The 22,251-nt window shown below is 39.7% G+C and overlaps 1 protein-coding gene across 1 annotated transcript in view; it reads right to left on the bottom strand.

Annotated features, from left to right (window-relative positions):
* Window positions 1-22,251, bottom strand: part of ARHGAP39 (Rho GTPase activating protein 39) — a 2,618,385-nt gene that overhangs the window by 1,096,810 nt on the left and 1,499,324 nt on the right. The window contains exon 4 of the mRNA XM_044067324.1: window positions 9,426-10,827. Coding sequence (XP_043923259.1) covers window positions 9,426-10,827 — 1,402 coding nt within the window. The remainder of the gene's footprint in view (window positions 1-9,425; window positions 10,828-22,251) is intronic.

The following is a 22,251-nucleotide window of genomic DNA, read 5'->3' on the forward strand; positions in this document are numbered from 1 at the left end:
CTTAGCAGGTATGGTAATAGTGAATTGAGTTGTTAGCTAGAGTAATATCGTACGAGTTGTGCTATAGTAGCACCTGGAGTTTTATGGGACAGAGAATACTTTGGTTGGAACATAGATGGGCTAGAACAAGAAACGTTGCAGTGTTTAGAAAGTAAGAAGATGACATTACATTTATATTCCTAAAGTTAGATGTACTTTTGCACTTTGTCTTATTCCTTTCTGCATAAATCAAGCAGAAAAAACCTTGACAACACATGACTGTTTGTTTGTGTCTTTTGGCTTTTCCCAGTTAGGGGTCGCCACAGCGGAACTCCGGTCTGCTAATGATTGGCAGTGGATTTTTACGTACCGGGTTACCAGCCCTGACGCACAACCTTCAACTAAGGCACGCCCCATTCACGTATGCCTCCACACAGAAGACGCTCTAGCTGAGAATCGAACGGGGACAATGTCTTGCTATGAGGCGACAATGCTACCGCAGCACCACCACCGCAGTATGACAACACATGACATTAATTATGCAGATTGGCCTGCAAATGTTACTTTTCTGCTTTCACCTTCTCATCAATAGATTCTGGTTTAATACTTTGTCTGTTCTTCAATTTGCGTTTGAATGTTGGTAACCCACAATTCCATTGGAGTGGGTGGGGTTACATAATTATGTATGCACATTTTATGTTAATCAGCATACAGATTTTTGGCCATTTGTACCTACTTTTCATGGGTCTTTGTCCAGATTTTTGATGTTTCCAGGTTGAGAGGTATGAGCATAAGACTAACAGAAATTCTGCTGAACTGAATAGTAATAGGTCTTCCCTTCATGGTGACTAAAGGGAAATGCTAATTTATTGAATAGAAACAGTTAAAGCTGATGCAGGAAGACAAAAACAGAAAACTGATTATAACTTTTGACTGGGGCAAAGTTCTACATGGTTCACCTACATCCTTCCCTTCCTAAAATAATTAAATGAAATTTACTCAGTCTCAGGAGAAAGGGATTGACACCTTTATTTTTTTTCCACAAGCATTTTGGCCTGTACTATATATTCATCCACGCATGTATTTGGCTCAGGTTTTGCTTCCACAATTCTATGCAAAACCAAGTCCTGGTTCAAACTGTCCACACTTTTATCTAAACAGTGTTTTACTGGCCTTTTTAGTGAAAGCTGTCAAGCTGAAAGTTTAAATCTATTCCATTATTTTCTATGCAACTCGTATAAAAGTGTGCTACCAGGATCCTTCCCATCTCTCAAGCACTATGCTGGTAAATACCCAGGCATGTTCTAGGCATGGTCACCAGAAGTGTCTAGTTGCCCCTGTATTAGCAGCATTCATTTTTTTCTAGTTCCTTGACAACATGCTAAACACTCCCACTGTCCAACTTAAACAAAACAAGTCTCTCCAGACTCCTGTTATCTTTAGTGATGTTTCTATTAAGCACTCATTCCATCTATGTACTGCCATACCGCTCAATCTCTCAGAGCAATACTTCCAGACAAAGCCATAAGAAATGGGGGCACAAAGGCCCAAAATCAGAGACATATTTTAAATATTATTCTTACAAGCTTAGAAAGTTTTTTTTAGCATGCATTGTCTGAAACACAATTTTTCTGTCATTCTTTTTCAGTGATTTGTTAGAAAATTTAAATATTTAAAGGAAAAGAGTAAAAATATTAGACAAAAATCTGGACATTCTGTGAATTTCTGGAGAGTTGAGAGGTGTGTGTACTACTCATCTGTGGCCTTTAATTCACAATCCCAAGTTGTAAAACACTATTTAATTATGTATCATGTTGTGTTCCCATCCTTTCTACCCAATCTCTTGTACCTTAAGTCTATTGTGTCTTTAACAAGCATACACATTGAATTAGTGTAGTCCAGTCTTCAGGTATTGCTGATCTCTGGGCTGTGTCATAGTTCCTGTGTTGCCCATATCCTTATTTGGATAGGAGGAAGCTTCTTTGTTCACCAGTGAGAGTGGGGAGCTCTGAGCAGCCTATCTGTCCCTTGAGGAGTGGTTCCAGCCCAGTAACTTGTAGCTTATTGGCCATTTTGGGCCATTTCCTATCTCTTTCTAACCCCCTGCTTTAAAGCCAGCTTTAGCGCACTTTTGCGCTTGTAATTTAAAGTTTGTCCTGTTTTTTGCATTTACCTGTTGAGGCTACACACTCAAGTACGCTAGCCTGTGTCACATATTTACTGCATTTTCCTGCTATTTGTTGAAAAAAAGAAAACAAAAAATTATTATCCTTGTTTCCGTCTTTCCTGACCTAGAGTAGTCCAAATACAGGCTTTGCTGTATTCTGGACTTTTGGAAATTTCCTGTGTTGTCCATTTCCTTTCTTGGATAGAGGGAGGTTTCTTTGTTCACCAGTGGCAGTGGGGAACTTAGAGCAGCCTATCTATCCCTGGAGGAGTGTTCCCAGCACAAGAATCTGGTAGTCTATTGGCCATTTTGGACCAATTTCTAGCTCTTTCAAATCCCCCTGTATAAAACCCACTTTGGCGAGGTTTATGCACTTGTTACTACTCAGCCAAGCTCCTCGTGGTCCTGCAGAGTGGTGCTAGCAGCAGAGAGGCTAAAAGAGCGACTGCTAACCTGATAAAAGTGTTTTTCCTGCTACTACCTGGGCGACTGTCCGATCTAGCTAAACTGCAAATATTTCTGCTTCTTGAACTGTTTTAAACTGTCTAAAGTTGTTTTTGCACCTGCACTTTTAAAGTTTGTCCTGTTTGTTGCATTTACTTGTTGAGGCTACACACTCAAGTGCGCTAGCCTGTGTTACATATTTATTGCAATTTCCTGCTGTTTGTTGCAAAAAAGAAAAAAAAAGTTATCCTTGTTTCCCATCTTTCCTGACCTAGAGTAGTCCAAATACAGGCTTTGCTGTATTCTGGACTTTTGGAAATTTCCTATGTTGTCCATTTCCTTTCTTGGATAGAGGGAGGCTTCTTTGTTCACCAGTGGCAGTGGGGATCTTGGAGCAGGCTATCTGTCCCTGGAGGAGTGTTCCCAGCACAGGAATCTGGTAGTCTGTTGGCTGTTTTGGGCCAATTTCTAGCTCTTTCAAGTCCGCCTGTATAAAACCCGCTGTAGCACGGCTTTGCGTGATTTTGTGCATATCGCTTCATCGAGCAGCGCCGCTTATTTGGGTTTGAGCCTTGGAACTGATCTAGTTCTCATAATAAACACCCTATTCCTATGCTAAAGCCTAGCACTTGCTCACTAAAGCAATTATATAAGTCGGCACTAAAAAAATTAAAAGCACTACACCCTCACAAACTCCCCTTGAGAAACTTGTTCCCCATTGGCCCTTTTTTTCAATTATAAAGGAATTCCCAATACTATTCTAGCATGTCCAAAGGTCAGTTGTCAATCTCCTCTCCGGTCCAGCTGGTGAACCTGGGAATCTTGAGGCAATGTTACAACTGCCTAATGTACACAGACAACCCTCTCCTCCTCCCAACAAATTCCAACACATGTGAGAGATGCAACCATATAACCAAACTGGAGGCTAAGCTCTCTCAACTCAGTACTGGCGTAACCAGTCAGGAGGAGAAGGAAGCCACACTCACTACAATTCCAGACTCACATAGACCTATCACGACAGCAAACCAAACACAAACACACAAAAACATACTTGGAGGCTCTAAATAAAAATCTGCCTAAGCAGCAAAGACCTCCAAAGCAGACACCCAAGACCCCGCTACCCCAAAACAAAACACATGCAACACATAGCTCACAAAGCCAGTGTGCCGAACAGTCACAGCCCTTAAGGCTAAATAACACACCTGATACACTTGTAATAGGTGACTCTATCATCAGGCACACTGACGTCCCGCTCACCAGGCTGAACAAGGAGAAGGTCACGGTGAGCTGCCTATCGGGTGCTAGGATCCGCCACATAACACAAGCACTCAGGTCACTCCAAGGCAAGTACAAATATGACTCAGTCATTGTCCATGCTGGTGTGAATGACCTGAGACGTACCTCCCTGGACTACATAAAAAGAGACATAGAGGAGCTCTCTGGGCATGTAGCCCAGGCCGGTATGACCCTGACCTTGAGTAGCATCTTACCTTCACCAAGAATGATGCCAAAGTATGAAGACAAGATTATCAATTTCAACAATTGGCTTAAGTATTGGTGTCATTCAAAGGGGATCCAATGCCTGTCAGCCTGGGATGACATGCTCGACAAGCCACGATGCTTCGCTAGGGACGGCTTGCACCTGTCACCCCTGGGCTTTCGGATATTGGCAAAGGCTCTTCCTACCCCCATAGTGCCTTTTTTAGGCAAGGCTCAAAAGACAAACCCACCTCCAGAGGTATCACAAGGGATAAGAAACTAAGAGTAATGCTACTCAACGCCAGAAGTCTAAACCTCAAGATGCACGCACTCAAAACTCTCCTTAGCATGGAGAACATCGATATCTGTGCAGTAACAGAAACCTGGTTTAAGGCTCTCGAGAGCACCCCAGCACTACCAGGTTATACCTCATACCATGCTTTTCGGCCCCAAAACTTGAACCGAACCACAAAAGGAGGGGAGTATCAAAGATACCCACACCTCCAGGTTGGTGGCACAGCACGAAGCATCAGAGACTATCCATGTGCAACTAACAGTGGGTAAAACTGCCTTCCAGTTTATAGCCTGCTACAGACCACCCTCCCAAACCCAGGAACCCCATTCGGCCTTCCTGAGAACACTGGAAAATATGAAGGTCTCTCCAAACACCATTATATTGGGTGACTTCAACTACCCAACCATAGACTGGGAGCATTACTCTAGCTCCAACACCCTAGCCCAAAGGTTCCTAGAATTTATAAACTCAAATGCTATGGAACAACTTGTTACCACTCCCACAAGAGGGAAAACATACTGGACCTGATCATCACCAACATGGGGACTCTATGCTCCAGAAAAGAAGTGTATCCTCACTGGTAAGATCAGATGATAAACTAATCTCGCTGGATATTCACATCCCGACCCCACCCCATGCCCAGAAAACCACAGTGAAAAACTTCTAAAGCAAATTTCACACTCCTCAAAACCGAGGTGGAATCCTTCAAAGCCCCGGCCTCTGGATAATACGCCCAGACCACAAAATCCTTTATAAACGCATTCTATGAACACCTTCAGGAATGCATGGATCATGCAATCCCAAATAAAACCAAGACCCAATCCTCCAAAGGCAGACATCCTGTCTGGTGGACCCCAGCCATAAACAAACTATACAATAGAAGGAGGAAGCTACTACATGACAGCAAAATCCCAAAAAGGGAAGGCATCTCTGATCAGTATTAGCAAAACACTACGGGCACTCATAAAATCGTCTAAGGCCAGCTTCGAGAGAAAAATTGCACAGGACACTAAGGATAATCACAAGGCTTTCTTTAGTAATGTTAGGAACCTGGGTGGGAATTCCCAGATATGCTCAGAATTAGTCCAAAATGACAAAAAATACACCGAACCCACAGACATTGCCAACATCCTAGCTGACAGGTTCAGCAAACTTCTCCCTCCCCACCAAAAGGGCTAATATCTATCCCAGCAGAGTGCTGCCCCCCTGACATCTCAGATGCTCAGGTAAGAGCTGCCCTCTCCAAAGCAAGAAACACAGCATCAATGGGACCAGACGGTGTCCCGGCTGCGTCCTACATGAACTCCAAGAAGAGCTAAACCCAAACCTAAAACTACTGTTCAATCTCAGCCTTACTACAGGATATGTACCCAAAGAGTGGCGTACAGCAACAGTGGTCCCTCTCCACAAAGGTGGTGCCTCAATGGATCCTGGAAACTATCGCCCCATAAGTCTCACTAGCTTGGTCTGCAAAGCTATGGAAAGGATCATCATGGACCTTATAAATAAAGATATTGGGGACCTACAGACACTGGATCCTACCCAGTTCGGCTTTGTTAAGGGCAGATCCTGCCTCTTAAACCTGGTCAATTTCTTTGAAACAGTCACCAAGGCCATTGACAAGGGAAGGTGGTCCACACAGCCTACCTGGACCTCGCAAAAGCCTTCGATACAATACCCCACTCGGGCATTATAGATAAGCTCACCAGCTTAAATATAAACCCCTATGTCACTAGATGGGTTGCAAACTGGCTCAAGGACAGAACCCACATGGTTAGAATAGCTGGAGCCATGTCAGACTCCAAACCAGTTACAAGTGGCGTCCCACAAGGCTCAGTCTTGGGACCTCTCTTGTTCGGTATATATTTCTCGGAGGTACAGGCCAACATGGAAGGACTGTGGCTGACCAAGTTCGCAGATGACTGCAAACTGGGCACCATAATAGACTCTCCAGCTGACACAAGCATCCTCCAAAAGGGCCTCATAGAAACAGACAACTGGTGCCAGAGCCATGGCCTCAAGCTAAATGCCAAAACTGTATAGTCATCCCTTTGGCAAAAACAAAGTGCCCACAAATTACCACATAGGTGGTAATCCATTAAGTACAGAAGAAGTAATTAGGGACCTGGGGACCCAAGTTGATAGCAATCTCTCATTTGACAACCACGTGGCCAAAGTGGTTAGAAAAAATTTTATATAGCCCACCTAATCATGAAGGGATTCACATCTAGATCAGGGAGGTCATCGTGCCTCTTTACTCATCCCTCATCAGGCCCATAATTGAGTACAATGCCCCTTTTGGGATGTACCTTACCAGACACCTGCAACAACTGGAAAGACCCCAAAAGTACCTCACCAAGAGGATCAAGGGCTCAAACAGATGCCGTATGCTGCCCGGTTAAAGAAACTCCAGCTCTACTCAGTGGCATACCGCCTGCTCAGAGGCGATCTGTGCCTGACTTATAAAGCCATGTCCAACCCGAATTAATGGACATGCTGCACCTCAGAAAATCCAAATCCCATCGAGCCACGCCGAGGGACTTAAACCTCAGCACTGAAATAAATAGGACATGCTGGAGGGACAGATTCATAACCCAGAGGCTCCCTTCACTCTGGAATAAAATCCCAGTCCAGGTTAGGCAGAGTCCCTCATTGACTCTCTTCAAGAGGAATCTTGAGGAGTGGATGGGAGATCGTAGGTTTACCCCGGGTATCACTTCTGTGTCACTGTTAGACAGAAGCGCAGTATACTAACCTCGAAAAAGGGCATAGCAAAATTAATTTAAAATGGGTGGCGAAAGCCATACACACTCTGGCTAGGCTTATAAATGCCCTAGGGCAGATAGCCTAGTATGAACCTATGAACCTATGAACTTCTCTTCAATGGTTGTGCTTACTTCTCTCTCTCCATCCCTCTGCCACATTCTCTCATTTTCTTCCTCTCCCCCTCTCTTCCACTGAGTCCTGCCTTCCTAACCACAAGTTTTGTTTTTCTCCAGTTGTTGATGGCATTTGTCCTTTCCTCCTCTTTATGTGGCTGCTTGTATTTCCTAAAGTTTCTCCATCATCACCTTTGATGACTCCCTGAAAATGGCAGTGCCTTTCTTTCTTTCTTCCTTTGCAGCATGGCTGGTGCTTTAATGAATTAGTGCCATTACTTCTGCAGTGCCTTAGAGCACCGATTACTGTTCCCGTTTACCATACATAAACCATTTCAAGTGGAAACCAGTACACTGCAATTACCGTTAATAATACACATATTTTTTTCAAAAATCTTTTCTCTTCATCATCCTCATCTACCTCCTAGTCTTTCTAGCAACACACAATTGTACCTTTTACATCATCACCCATGGTAGCTCCTGTAAGTCTTTTTCTGAGCTTTTATGAACCAGTTGAAATGTTACTTTATCATATACCAGCCCACATATTTGTAGTTTGACATTAGTCTTACAGCAACAACAGCGGCAGTTATAAAGTTTACCAAGAATTATATTGCTTGTCCATCTCTTCATTATTTTTAACTTGTTCCACTAAAAGAGTAACGTAACATGTTCTTGCCACAGAACATCTCCTCAGCTAAGACCAGAAGTTGTCAAGACTGTCTTGATGTGCTACATCTAAACAAGTCAATGATTTCAGGAAACACATCAGAAGATGTCAGGCCTGAAGATGTCACAGGTTATACTACACCAGCACCTTATTCAGCAGCCTTCAAAGCAACTTATCCCTTTTTTTCCTTCTGACTCATGCCTCTACGAACTTATGCGGCACTGATGGTATGGCTGTTGTCTCTTCTCTTGTCAATAAAACCTCTGTCCATGTTTGTCTAAAGAAAGTCTAGTAGTGAGTTACTCTTACCCCATTTTATTATTAGTGACTTACTCTTATGCCATTTTCTAAGTGAAGTCTACTAGTGGTGTAGAACTAGCACAGGTGAATGTCTGCTTTTACTCTTCCCTTTGCAGGCCCCCATGATGTCTTGGGCCTCCTTGCATTACATGTGGGAGGATATGACCCATTGCTCAATAGGCTTAATTATTCAACCCATTTATCCTTAATGCCTCATACTTTAGAATCATAGTCCATATTTAATGGAAACTTGTGTACATACCTTGCACATTTAGAAAATTTTACTGCACTTTAGTTTTAAAAAAAACTTCTGGTGCTCTGGCTTAAGAATATTACATTGTATTATGTCATACAGTTCACCCTCCTTCCTAGCCTTATAGTTTTTACTTCCTATATTCAAAACAAATTTATATGCCCCCTAGCTATTCTTTAATGGAAAGGATGTAGCATTTTATTCACCTCCTGGTTATGGTGCAGAACCATACCAGCATATCGGTAGTCAGAAAGAGCTGTGCATACAGCATCAAGCCTTTCAGGCATAACACTTTGTTTTCACCAAACTGCTTTGCATGTTCTTCCTGTTCGCACAAAACAATCTTGCTCTCACTTGATTTTTGTCCCACTCCAGACAGTCTGTATTCATCTCAGTTAATACTCCTTAATTCTTAATCCTAACCTGCCAGTCCCATAGCCACCTCATAAAGGAGATGGCATGAGCAACCTTCTAAGATCCTCCATCCAATGCCTACTTGATTCATTTAAATACTGTGTTATGTCAGCCATTAATTTCTTGTTTGACAAATATGCCCACTGCCCACTCCATTTCATGAGGAAAATTATAGCTATTCTTTCCACTGCTTTAATATATAACATGCAATATACTACACTCTAAGTAGGGAGAAACATGGACTACAGATCTTTTGACAGTGTTCATAAAATACAGTCACCCCAGTAATGAAACTGGCCTTAGATGTATGGTTACTTAGTTACTCATTCTACTGACCATACGAAACATAGACTTAAAGTACCTCTAGTATCATGTTGCAGGATAAGAAGAGCCAAAATAAAAATATATATATATTGTTTTAAATGTGCTGTATATTTATTGTGACACTGCACCAACTACATATTTAATAACATAAACATGCAGTTACAGAAGCATTAATGCTTCTTTACAAACAGTATGAAAGTATGTGTGTACTTATACTATACCTGGGATGGATGTAAGTATGGCTCTGGAGAAGCCAGGTTAGTCTGAACTGAAACGCTCTTCTCCAAAAGTACTTGAGGGAACCCCAGCTTCTCAAAGGTGTTTCGTTTCCAATGTTTACAATCATGCTGGGCCAGGGCCTCATCTTCACTGAAAGCCCGTACAACCGGACCTGGCATTGGCAAGGGCACTGCACCATCACTTTCATAACCAGAAGCATCTTTCTGAGAGTCCCAGCTACTTCTCTGCTTCATATGATGGTGGGCTTGCTGTGCCTCCCATGCTAGCCTTGCTTGTGCCATGAAAGTTTCAGGATAAGCACGCGCCATTTCAACCTCAGATGTTTTATTGTCAGTCCTGTTTGACTGTAGTCTGTTACCAAAGGGTGAATTCCTCTCTTCAGCTATCAAGCGATCACTCAGTGTGCTCTGATCTGTAGAACTGTCTACTGTGCCTGTGTTAGGCTCCAGAGTCAAGGAAGGCTTCCGACTTTTTCGCTTTCTTGAGCCAGGTGAGCAACCAGTAGAGGACATGGTGTCCTGCTGGCTGGACCAGGACATTGAATCCTCATGAGACATCTGTCCACATGCATGACTATACTGCATATCTGATCCCTCCATGCTGCTATAGTCACCTGACCTAATTTCAAGACGTTGTTCCCTTATCAGTGATTGACTATGCTGCAATGAGTATGAGCCACCACTTGGGTTTGGTGAGTACCTATGTTTAGAGACTGTTTTGAGTTTGGGGCTTGAACCTGACTGTTCAACATAAACCAGCTGCCTAACATATTCTTTGCCTGCTGGACTGTAGTCTAGACTCATAAATTTATCTGGACATTTTTGTTTAGTCAGGATAAGTTGTTGATATGGAGAATTTTGTCCCTGTTTTGGAGAATAAAGGAATTGTTGAGGCTTGCGACCTGGTGATTTTTGCGGAGAGCCAACCCTATAATTCCCAGAAGCATCGCACTGCATCTCCATTGGTGGTTCATCATAGATGGGTGCCTGGTATTCCATGGGAGGTTCTTCATACAAGGGAGGCTCATATGCATACCGTGGTGATGATGGCTGAGATTCATTAGAATGCTTTCTGTGTTGAGATTGAATAGGTGAATGAAAACTGTCTCCCCTTGAGACCATAGGGGAGCAAGGTCCTGTGAGTTCTGCTCGTTTCAAGAATGGTGATTTTCTTTCCGTGTAAATTATCACATTGTCAGTGTCCAAAGCAAAATTCTGCATGAGTGGAGACTGCTGATTGCCAGAAAGCCTGCGGGGACGAGTGCCTTGCTGGTTATCTGGAGTAAAGCCATTTCCTTGATGTAAAAGATAGCTGGGCTCTCGGTCAGTAACCTTGATAAGCATTCTTTCTTTGGTGCCTGTATTCCACCGAACAGGTGATGCCCTGAATGAGAAAGAAAGAAAGAAAGAAAAAGCTGCAGTCAGTAAATGCTTAATGATTATCGTCTTTAATAATTTTTTTTAACATTAGCCATCCCTTGCTAGTTTCCCACAGTGACGCTCCCTTTTGCTAACTCAGACAGTACGTAAAGCAGTTTGTTCTTGCATATATAGTTTATGGCTCTCCACTTTTTCTTTTACACTGCCCCAGATATTTCCCAAGATTGCTTTACAGTGCTTACAAAGAATTAAGTACCAGGAAAGATTATGCAAGCACTACATCAGTAGCCCAGAAAGCAAAGGAAGACTTGATGTGCTAGTGACAGATCACAGAAAATTCTAGATGTAATTCATCTGTTTACTCTGCGAGCTCACCAGCATCACTAATGAAATGTGTATCACTACCTCAGCACTTCCATATTTGTTATGACACAACACTTCCTACATCACACACTGTCTATTCAACTTCCTGTGTGACTGAAGGTTTATTTTATAAAAATGTAACTAACAAGTGTGCATCTTCATCTCGACTGAAATTTGTTTGCATCCCAAACACCGTGAATGTAGGAAGAACACAAACACTGAAACATACTGGTGTCACTTTCATTCTTATCAACCTGTTTAACAAAAGGAAAATATCTGTAGTTGAAGAATGTGAAATTGTTCCCCATAAAATATAACAAGGCAAACCTTCCATTTTTTATTTCAGTTCACAGAAAATGAATGCTTAATAAAGTGGAGGTGGGGGAGGTAACTTCAACTAACAGTTCAAAGAAAGCATACACTTAACAGTGGGTCGTGCTACATCTCACAGCAGTACCTTATAAAAACATTTACTCTGTAGCAGAACTTTTATATAATGCTGATCATTGTTAAATGCCTTAAAGTTTATATTTCTTTATTTTCGCACTTTAAATACAAAAGCATTGATATTAAGTACAGAAAGACACAAAGGACTGAACTGCTAGGGATAAAGTGTGACAACATTTCCTCAGAGTAAAAGTAGGTGGCTTTCAGCTTCAGTTACACCCCAGGGGATTTTTCTGTATTACACTGTTTTTGCTGCACTTACCTTTTGGCACAGCATATGACTTCATTAAGGGTTGCAGTGATTCACTGCCAATGTCCTCTACATGTTACTGATGCTATAATACTTTAGTACGGCTCCAGACCAAGAAAGAAGCCTATCACGACAGCTCACTGGGTGCCATTCACTTCTAAATGCTTTACATTATAGCATCTCTTTTTCTCAGCCCTTTTCATACCAGATAAGACCAACAAAATACATTAAAAATACATGTTAAATGTCCAAGAAGAAGAACCCAGATGCTTAATTAATTCACTTAAAGTCTCAGAGTATGTAGTTAAAGGGAACACTTGTCAGACACAAGCCTTGCATGGTATACTAAAGTCTTTTACAAGTGACACTTCACAATACAGAAAGCAGACCCCACAATAGATCACCAGCACATGGATTAGATTTAAGTCAAATGATGACAAAACAAAAGAGTGCTTAGGAAAAGGTACTGCAAATGTCAGATAACCTGGTGGGTGCAAGTAATCAAATGTCCAGATTACAGCTGAACTTCCCAAGGGAGGGCATGCCCAGCACACTGCAGCCCCACAACAGAAAGATATAAATACAAAATACATACCTCAGTCCGAAGCAATGGAGAGAGGAAGGCAGTGAGCAAGACACATCTGGTTGTTCAGCTAATGCTGACATTACAGAAGCCTCTCTTCTAGGGGAACAGAATACACTTTGGATAGCAGCTTCACAAGCTGGTTGTGATGACAGTATTTGTCCACCAGAATTACAGAATCCCAGACTAAATCTTGTGTGCCTTACACTGCAAAGAACTCCTGACAACACTTATGGAGTTAATACTTGGATGAGGAAATTCCTGCCTGCATGGCTGACAACCAGTCAGTAGAGCACCCAAAGAATATACACGTATGCTCATCAGATGGGAAATTAGCAATCAGCATACCTCTCAACTGTCCAGATTTTTGCCTCATATTTTTGGTCTGTTTGTCATACAATTTGTGGTTTTCTAGCAAACACTGAGGATTGAAGTCATTAAATAATGACATATATTTGAATTTCAGACTTCATATTCTTCAGAAAATGCATGCTAACACAAATCCTGACATTATAACAATTTTCTAAGTTTATAGGAGTAGTATTTAAAATCTGTACCTATTTTTGGGCCCTTGCCCCCCCCATTATTTTTGGCTTTGTCAAGATTTCTTGTGCTAGGAAGTTGAGAGTTATGGCAACCAGTAATAAAGAGAAGGAGAACCTGTGGTTATCAGAAGGGTCAAGTGCAGCCTGTTGTACATGGCCATAGAAGGTACGAGACGTAAGAGAAGTAGAAGTTTGTTACTGATGAATGTTCACTGTCCGTAAACATGCTCCACTTAATATTAATCAAGAACTACATATGAACCAAAAAGAACTGGAAATGAAGAAACCAATTTCCACTTATATTCTAAATGTTTTGTCATGCAATTTATTGAATGAATGGAGCAGACACATTTAAGGATGCAAAAAAAAAAAAAAAAAAAAGAAAGGAATTGTGCCAATATCTGTAAAATATGACATCTGTGATGGTACAGATACTTGGAAATGCTGAAGTTAATCCATCCGTCCTCAACCCTTCTCCAATTTTTGCACATGGGGTAGGGGTGTCACTTCAACAGTGACAATCATCTTGAGCCAAGGTTTACACCATTGGGTGGCTAGCCCTGCCCCTTTAGTTCATCCATACCACTTACACACACACACACACACACACACACACACACACACACACACACACACACACACACACACACACAGCCAATTTAAAGTGTCCAGTCCAAATACTGCATGTCTTTGGTATGTGGGAGGAAACCGGAGCATCCAGAGGAAACACATGCGACCACAGGGAGGACATGCAGACTCCACACAGAAGGCAACCCAGCTGAGAATTAAATGAGAGAACCTCTTTCTGTGAAGCGGCAACACTAACCACATACATCACTGTGTCTGCCCTGAAAGGAACTGAATACTTAACTTTATCTCAGTAATGAAGGTACGCTGACACATTTACATATATGTTCACAACTTTGATGCTGTCGGTATTTGTAGCCTAAATGCTAACATACTATTTTGCGGTACTTACAGAAATGAAAAACAAGACAAATGAGCTATATTAAAAAAACAGATTCAGTACTGGAAACTTGCTAAGATATGAGGCTGTAATACTAATCCTTGCTCAGTACTGTTGGTTTTCAGTATATGTAGCTCATAAATCTCAGCAAACCCTTTATGCAAACTTACCTCACAGACTAAATCATTGAAACCACAAAATGTCACCAGTCACTTGGCTTATAATGACTTCTTTCAGAACAATGTACGAAACAGACATGCGCCTTCAATGTTTCTTGTGTGGATCTGAATAAAACAGACCTGAGTGTTTTAGATTTGGTGCTGAAGTTTGGGCCTACTTTATTGGCCTAGTTATATAAGACTAAAATTGAAGTTTTTAAACACAATCAGAAATTACTTGTTGATTCAATTTAATGATGAAGTAATTTCTAATATTCCTGAACACAGCCTTGATTCACATAATGTTGCATTCTATTATTGCCCAGGTCACGTAATGGTGCATTCTATTTTTGCCCAGGTCACGTAATGGTGCATTCTATTACTGCCCAGGTCACGTAATGGTGCATTCAATTACTGCCCAGGTCACGTAATGGTGCATTCTATTATTGCTCAGGACATGTAATGGTGCATTCTATTACTGCTCAGGTCATGTAATGATGCATTATATTACTGCCCAGGTCACGTAATGGTGCATTCTATTACTGCCCAGGTCACGTAATGGTGCATTCTATTACTGCCCAGGTCACGTAATGGTGCATTCTATTACTGCTCAGGACATGTAATGGTGCATTCTATTACTGCTCAGGTCATGTAATGATGCATTATATTACTGCCCAGGTCACGTAATGGTGCATTCTATTACTGCCCAGGTCACGTAATGGTGCATTCTATTACTGCCCAGGTCACGTAATGGTGCATTCTATTGCTGCTCAGGTCATGTAATGGTGCATTCTATTACTGCCCAGATCACGTAATGGTGCATTCTATTACTGCTCAGGTCACGTAATGGTGCATTCTATTATTGCCCAGGTCACGTAATGGTGCATTCTATTACTGCCCAGGTCATGTAATGGTGCATTCTATTACTGCCCAGATCACGTAATGGTGCATTCTATTACTGCTCAGGACATGTAATGGTGCATTCTATTACTGCTCAGGTCACGTAATGGTGCATTCTATTATTGCCCAGGTCACGTAATGGTGCATTCTATTACTGCCCAGGTCATGTAATGGTGCATTCTATTACTGCCCAGATCACGTAATGGTGCATTCTATTACTGCTCAGGACATGTAATGCTGCATTCTATTACTGCTCAGGTCATGTAATGATGCATTATATTACTGCCCAGGTCACGTAATGGTGCATTCTATTACTGCCCAGGTCACATAATGGTGCATTCTATTACTGCCCAGGTCACGTAATGGTGCATTCTATTACTGCCCAGGTCACGTAATGGTGTATTCTATTACTGCTCAGGTCATGTAATAGTGCATTCTATTACTGCCCAGATCACGTAATGGTGCATTCTATTACTGCTCAGGTCATGTAATGGTGCATTCTGTTACTGCCCAGGTCACATAATGGTGCATTCTATTACTGCCTAGGTCATGTAATGGTGCATTCTATTACTGCTCAGATCATGTAATGGTGCATTCTTTTACTGCCCAGGTCACGTAATGGTGCATTCTGTTGCTGCTCAGGTCATGTAATGGTGCATTCTGTTACTGCCCAAGTCACGTAATGGTGCAGTCTATTACTGTTCAGGTCATGTAATGGTGCATTCTGTTATTGTTATTGCCCAGGTCATGTAATGGTGCATTCTATTACTGCCTAGGTCATGTAATGGTGCATTCTATTACTTCTCAGGTCATGTAATGGTGCATTCTTTTACTGCCCAGGTCACGTAATGGTGCATTCTATTGCTGCTCAGGTCATGTAATGGTGCATTCTGTTACTGTCCAAATCATGTGATGGTGCAGTCTATTACTGTTCAGGTCATGTAATGGTGCATTCTGTTATATATACTTCCATTTGGCTTTAAGGAACCTAAATGATTAATTGAATGATTGATAAAGACAAGTAGCTCATTAATTGGATGTGAGTTATATATAAAAGCAGATGTATTTAGCTTTATTTTAAAACCTAGGGAAGCGTACTTGGATGTACATGAAAGCGCTTGTTTGATATATACCTCGAATAAATTTTGTTTGCTCATCATCATGGAGGTCTCTACTTGTTTTATCCTGTGATAGTTTCTGTACTTCTAGTGGAGATCCTTGGATGGTAACTTTCCTGTTGTTCCTGATATTTTTGTGTCTTTTGGGATTTTGTTACCAACACACGATGGACAATCCAGCAGTGGAGCTTGACTACAATCCGAATTTGAAAACTTCAGTTAATAAGTGGAACGATATTATTCACCAACAAGAAAATCCATTGTTAAATAAGGACTTATATGTACCAGTCTCTAACACTACAGGTACTGTGGTTGACTTTAAAGAGTTTTTTAATTGCCTAAGAGATCTTGAAAACAATCTATATAAATTGCATAGATTGATATGGCAAAGAAGACACTTAGAAGCATGTCTTCATTTTCAAATTATACCTCGAGGCATGCGAGTCCTTTGCATGCCCACCTATGGGGATAGCCATCCCATACTGTTGAAAAAATGGCAAGAACTCAATATAAGCTTTAGCAAACAATACATTAATCTTTTAATTGATTACTTCACCCCTATTGAAAAAGAGTTAGCGACTAAGGTGGAGACTCTGCATAGGGATCTGCTTAATCGCTTTAAAGGTGAAGCATACAATAAGAAAATTGATGCTATGTACATACAGGTTACTGCATTCAGTGATAGATTACAACAACAAAAATATAAAAAACTCCAGAGAGACTATCGTGATTTTTTATCCGGACAGATTTTTGTCTGGCCGAGAACACAATATCAGACCAATGAACAAGAAATTTCATCTGTTGCTATTAATAAACAACCACACATGAATGACATCGCCACCTTAAATATTATATCCACTGACATTGCCCCTTTAAGTTCAACACCGGCTGAAGAGATTGCAGCATTGAATAATACAGAAATGACGTCAACAGAAAGAGACACGCAAGCTGATAATATGGTAGCAGTGAATACGCCACATCCGAATCAAGAAGGACTAAGAAGTTCGGATTTTATGACTAACATAGGTGGAACAAGACCTAAAGTAAGTTCGGCTACTATTCGTAGTGTTTTTTTACCACTTCCAGTACAGTACCGTACACAAGCTCGGATGAGATCGAACAGCAGAGGCAGACGAAAAAGAAAGTTCTCGGAAGAAACAACAGAGGTAAGGAGAAGACAAAGGAACTGAATGAATTAGTGTTTAATCTTTCAAGCCATGTATTAACTGATAATGAGAGGAGCCTTTTGAACAAAGGCCTCTCATTTATTCCATCACAGAGTAGCAACCTTGCAGAAGTTTTAATTGACTTACGCTTATTTGCGAGAACTGTGTCTTTGAAATTTTACTATAAAGATATTCATGAGGCGGATATCAGTATTGAACATTGTTTTAGGAAAAAAGGTGTGTTTGTACCTCAATTTCCATTTAACATTGATTGTTTTATACAATTATGTGAGAAGGATTTTTATAAGTATTTTTCAGATTCTACACTTAGAAATAAGAATAAGAATGTTTTTTATAATCTAGATGTTGATGAATGGTGTTCGTTGTCAGCTTTATCTCAAGATCCCAGCCTAACTATAAAACCAGCAGATAAGGGAGGAGGATTGGTATTAATGGACACCACCTTTTATACAGGCTTAATGTCTACTATGCTAAATGATACAGAAAAATATGAGCTGATAGATAATAAGAGACTAGTTAAAATAGTGAACATGGTCTATGATACATTATATGATCTACTTATGTGTAGACAGATAACGAAAGATTTGTATGATTATTTCTTAATAGAAGAACCTTTAGTTCCACTTATAAAGGGACTTCCTAAGATGCATAAAGGTATCTTTCCCCCTCCTATACGCCCCATAGTGGCACGTGAAAAATGGGTCACAGAGAACATTTCACGCTATTTGGAATTTAAACTAGGACCAATAGTTAGAAGTTTACCCACAATAGTGAAAGACACCTACCAGTTGTTAAATGATTTACATCTCTTAGTAGAAAATTATAGTATGCCATCTTCCTTTTTATTGGCATCACTAGATGTTAAAAATTTATTCACAGCCATTCCTAATGATTATGGGATTGAGGCTGTGAGAGAACTGTTACACAGTAATGACACTTTAGATAAGGACCTATAATTGCTCATATGTACTTTGTTGGATATGGTATTAAATAACAACTTGTTTTCTTTTCAAGATGATTTATACATACAGATATGGGAGGTTGCGATGGGCACCCGCTGTGCTAATTCGTATGCGAATCTGGTTATGTATCACTGGGAGTCTGAATATTTATTCAATAGCAGCTTTATGGATAATATTATTCTATATAGACGTTTTGTTGATGATATACTTATTATTTGGAAGGGTGACCATATGTCACTGGAACAATTGGTTGACTATCTTGAGTCTACGACTGATTTCCTAAGGTTCACCTTAGAATCATCACCTAGTAGGATAGATTTTCTAGATATTACCATCTCTAGAGATGTAGAAGGTCTGCTATCTACTACACTCTATAGGAAACCATGTTGGAGAAATGCATTATTGCAATTCAACAGCATGCATCCACGGTTTATTTTTCCTAACATTGTTAAGAATCAGTTCATGAGAATTTTCAAGTTATGTGATAACATTATGGAAAGAAATACACAGTTTAATACCCTGAGTGATTTATTTTTGCACAGGGGTTATCCATTTGATATGATAGAAAATATGAGATATGATACGCTCATTATGAGTGATTCAAGTGTCAATACTACTAACACTACAGATGACCATCATAATACTATTGTTAATAAAAGACAATTTAACAATAGGTCTACCTCTAAGACATACTTTAGTCATACTAATAGGAAAGTACCTTTTGTTACTAGATACACAAATTATATCAAATATATTACAGATATCATAAAGAAAAATTGGGATGTGATGCTTATAGATCGAGATACCAGCAATATAGTGGGTACTAAACCCACATTTAGTTATAGGAACAGTAAGAACCTTAAGAGGCTATTATGTATTGAAAAAGTCAGGATAAATCCTATGGTTAGGAATGGACAATTCCAGACCAATGGTACTTTTCCATGTACTAGATGTAACATGTGTAAGTTCATTACCAGTGAATATCAATTCATTGTTCCTGAGTTAAATCATACATACAGCCTTAATTTTTATGCTACATGTAACACCATGAATTTGGTATATTTAGCCAACTGTATCAAATGTAATGCATACTATGTGGGGCTCACTTCAAGAAGACTAAAAGATCGCATCTATAATCATACTTATGATATAAGAAAGATGAATTTAACAAATGCTTTAGCTAAACACGTAAGTTTGTATCATGATCATACCTTTAAATTTAGGGTCTTACAAATAATGAAATCCGTTAAGAAAGGTGGTGATAGTCAGAATTATTTAGAGAAGGCTGAATTAGAATGTATTTTGAAATTGAAATCTCATATTGAACCTGGATTAAATTGTGCTGTTAGTATAAAACCTGTATTAGTTGCACGTAGATAACTATCTAGTGCATACACATTTTCAGTACAAATTATTGTTAGTTAAATGTAGATAACCATTCCAGTTTATATGTTTATATACCTACATATGTACTTTATTCTGTATGATATTTATATAAATTAGTCATATAACAATCATATTATTTGTCACACAGTTTGTAGTAATTAATTACTATGATATCTTACAGTATTGAATATTTTTATATGATACATAAATTCTCAGCATTCTTAATTGTTTTATTTCATTTATATTTATTTTTATATATGCTTTACATGTTTATGAATACATATATATTAATATATATGCTTTTGTGCATATATTTTTATATATTTTTATATTTATATATACTTCCATTTCGCTTTAAGGAACCTAAATGATTAATTGAATGATTGATAAAGACAAGTAGCTCATTAATTGGATGTGAGTTATATATAAAAGCAGATGTATTTAGCTTTATTTTAAAACCTGAGGAAGCGTACTTGGATGTACGTGAAAGCGCTTGTTTGATATATACCTTGAATAAATTTTGTTTGCTCATCATCGTGGAGGTCTCTACTTGTTTTATCCTGCATTCTGTTATTGTTATTGCCCAGGTCATGTAATGGTGCATTCTATTACTGCCCAGGTCACGTAATGGTGCATTCTATTACTGCCCAGGTCATGTAATGGTGCATTCTGTTACTGCCCACGTCACGTAATGGTGCATTCTATTACTGCTCAGGTCATGTAATGGTGCATTCTATTACTGCCCGGGTCACGTAATGGTGCATTCTATTACTGCCCAGGTCACGTAATGGTGCATTCTATTACTGCTCAGGTCATGTAATGGTACATTCTATTACTGCCCAGGTCACGTAATGGTGCATTCTATTACTGCTCAGGTCATGTAATGGTGCATTCTATTACTGCCCAAGTCACGTAATGGTGCATTCTATTACTACCCAGGTCACATAATGGTGCATTCTATTACTACCCAGGTCACGTAATGGTGCATTCTATTACTACCCAGGTCACATAATGGTGCATTCTATTACTGCCCAGGTCACGTAATGGTGCATTCTATTACTACTCAGGTCATGTAATGGTGCATTCTATTACTGCCCAAGTCACATAATGGTGCATTCTATTACTGCGCAGATCATGTAATGGTGCATTCTATTACTGCCCAGGTCACGTAATGGTGCATTCTATTACTGCCCAGGTCATGTAATGGTGCATTCTATTACTGCCCAGGTCACGTAATGGTGCATTCTATTACTGCTCAGGTCACGTAATGGTGCATTCTATTACTGCCCAGGTCACGTAATGGTGCATTCTATTACTGCTCAGGTCATGTAATGGTGCATTCTGTTACTGCCCAGGTCACGTAATGGTGCATTCTATTACAGCTCAGGTGGTGATGATGATGAGGATCTTTGCATGCATTAGTTCCCCTGAACATTAACTATTTTCTTTATGAAAGCGATTTTATTCCCAGTTTTCTTAATGAAATTATTAACAGTTTTTCACTACAGTAGTACTTAAAATAGAATCATTATATAAGAAATGCAACAAACACTTTTTTAACTTAAATTAAAAGTGAATTGCAGGTATTACAGTCTTCAGAGGATAAAGCTAATACTGTAATCAAGCAACTGGATAACAAGCAAAAATGATATTATTTTAAATGTTTGCAAGTATTAGACTGAATCAAAATTAATTTAAACAATCTTGAATTCTATGACTGAAAAGTCACAGTTACATGTAAAATAATTCACATCTCTGCTTGTTACTAAAATGGCACAATTGCAGTAATTATAGGTTCATAGGTTGGTATTAGGCTATCTGCCCTAGGGCCTATACAAGCCTAGCCATAACTTATAGAATATGAAACCTAAACTTTTTAGAAGGAGTATTAAAACAGTACTTCCTCAATGGATTTTTTACTCATATAAAATTGAAGCCTTCACTGGTAACTTTTTGAAATGTTGGGGCCTGCTAGATTGAGTCCAGAAATTTAAAGACTGAATGCCAAAAGAACAGACTTATTTATGCTAAGTTGAGTTGCCATTTCTCAGAATATTGCCTTTTCTTCGACTCATGGAGATTTTGGAGATGGTATTTATAAGTTAGGCGGGTGTGGGTCCCCCACCCAAAGAAGTTTTGAGGGGAAGAACAATGTTCGAGATTTGTTCTTCTCCTGTGTTTACCACCTTTTTTTTTGGCTTGTCTGCACTCGGCATTTCGATTACCAACATTTCAATAGGTAGCCCTATTAATTCAACCCTGGAGGTATACAATCATTCACTAATACCTTCTGCCAATACACTCAATATTCCAAGGTAGTATCCATATCACCTTCATTTAAATCACATGGATTGTGATCAACAGCATGCAAAATAAACTTTCTGAAAGCCATACACCTACAGATGTGTTTAAGCAAAACATTCATAATACTTTCGTGTTTGATTTTATAGGTGCATTCAGAAATCTAAATTCTTAATTTTCTAACAGTCTTCCCAATATAAAATGAATTACAAATTATGCAGCAGGTTATATAAATCAGAAGATCTGAATTACAAGTAAAAT

The sequence above is a fragment of the Protopterus annectens genome, chromosome 3.part1, assembly GCF_019279795.1.
Source record: "Protopterus annectens isolate FY-2018-M chromosome 3.part1, PAN1.0, whole genome shotgun sequence".
Lineage (NCBI taxonomy): Eukaryota > Metazoa > Chordata > Ceratodontiformes > Protopteridae > Protopterus > Protopterus annectens.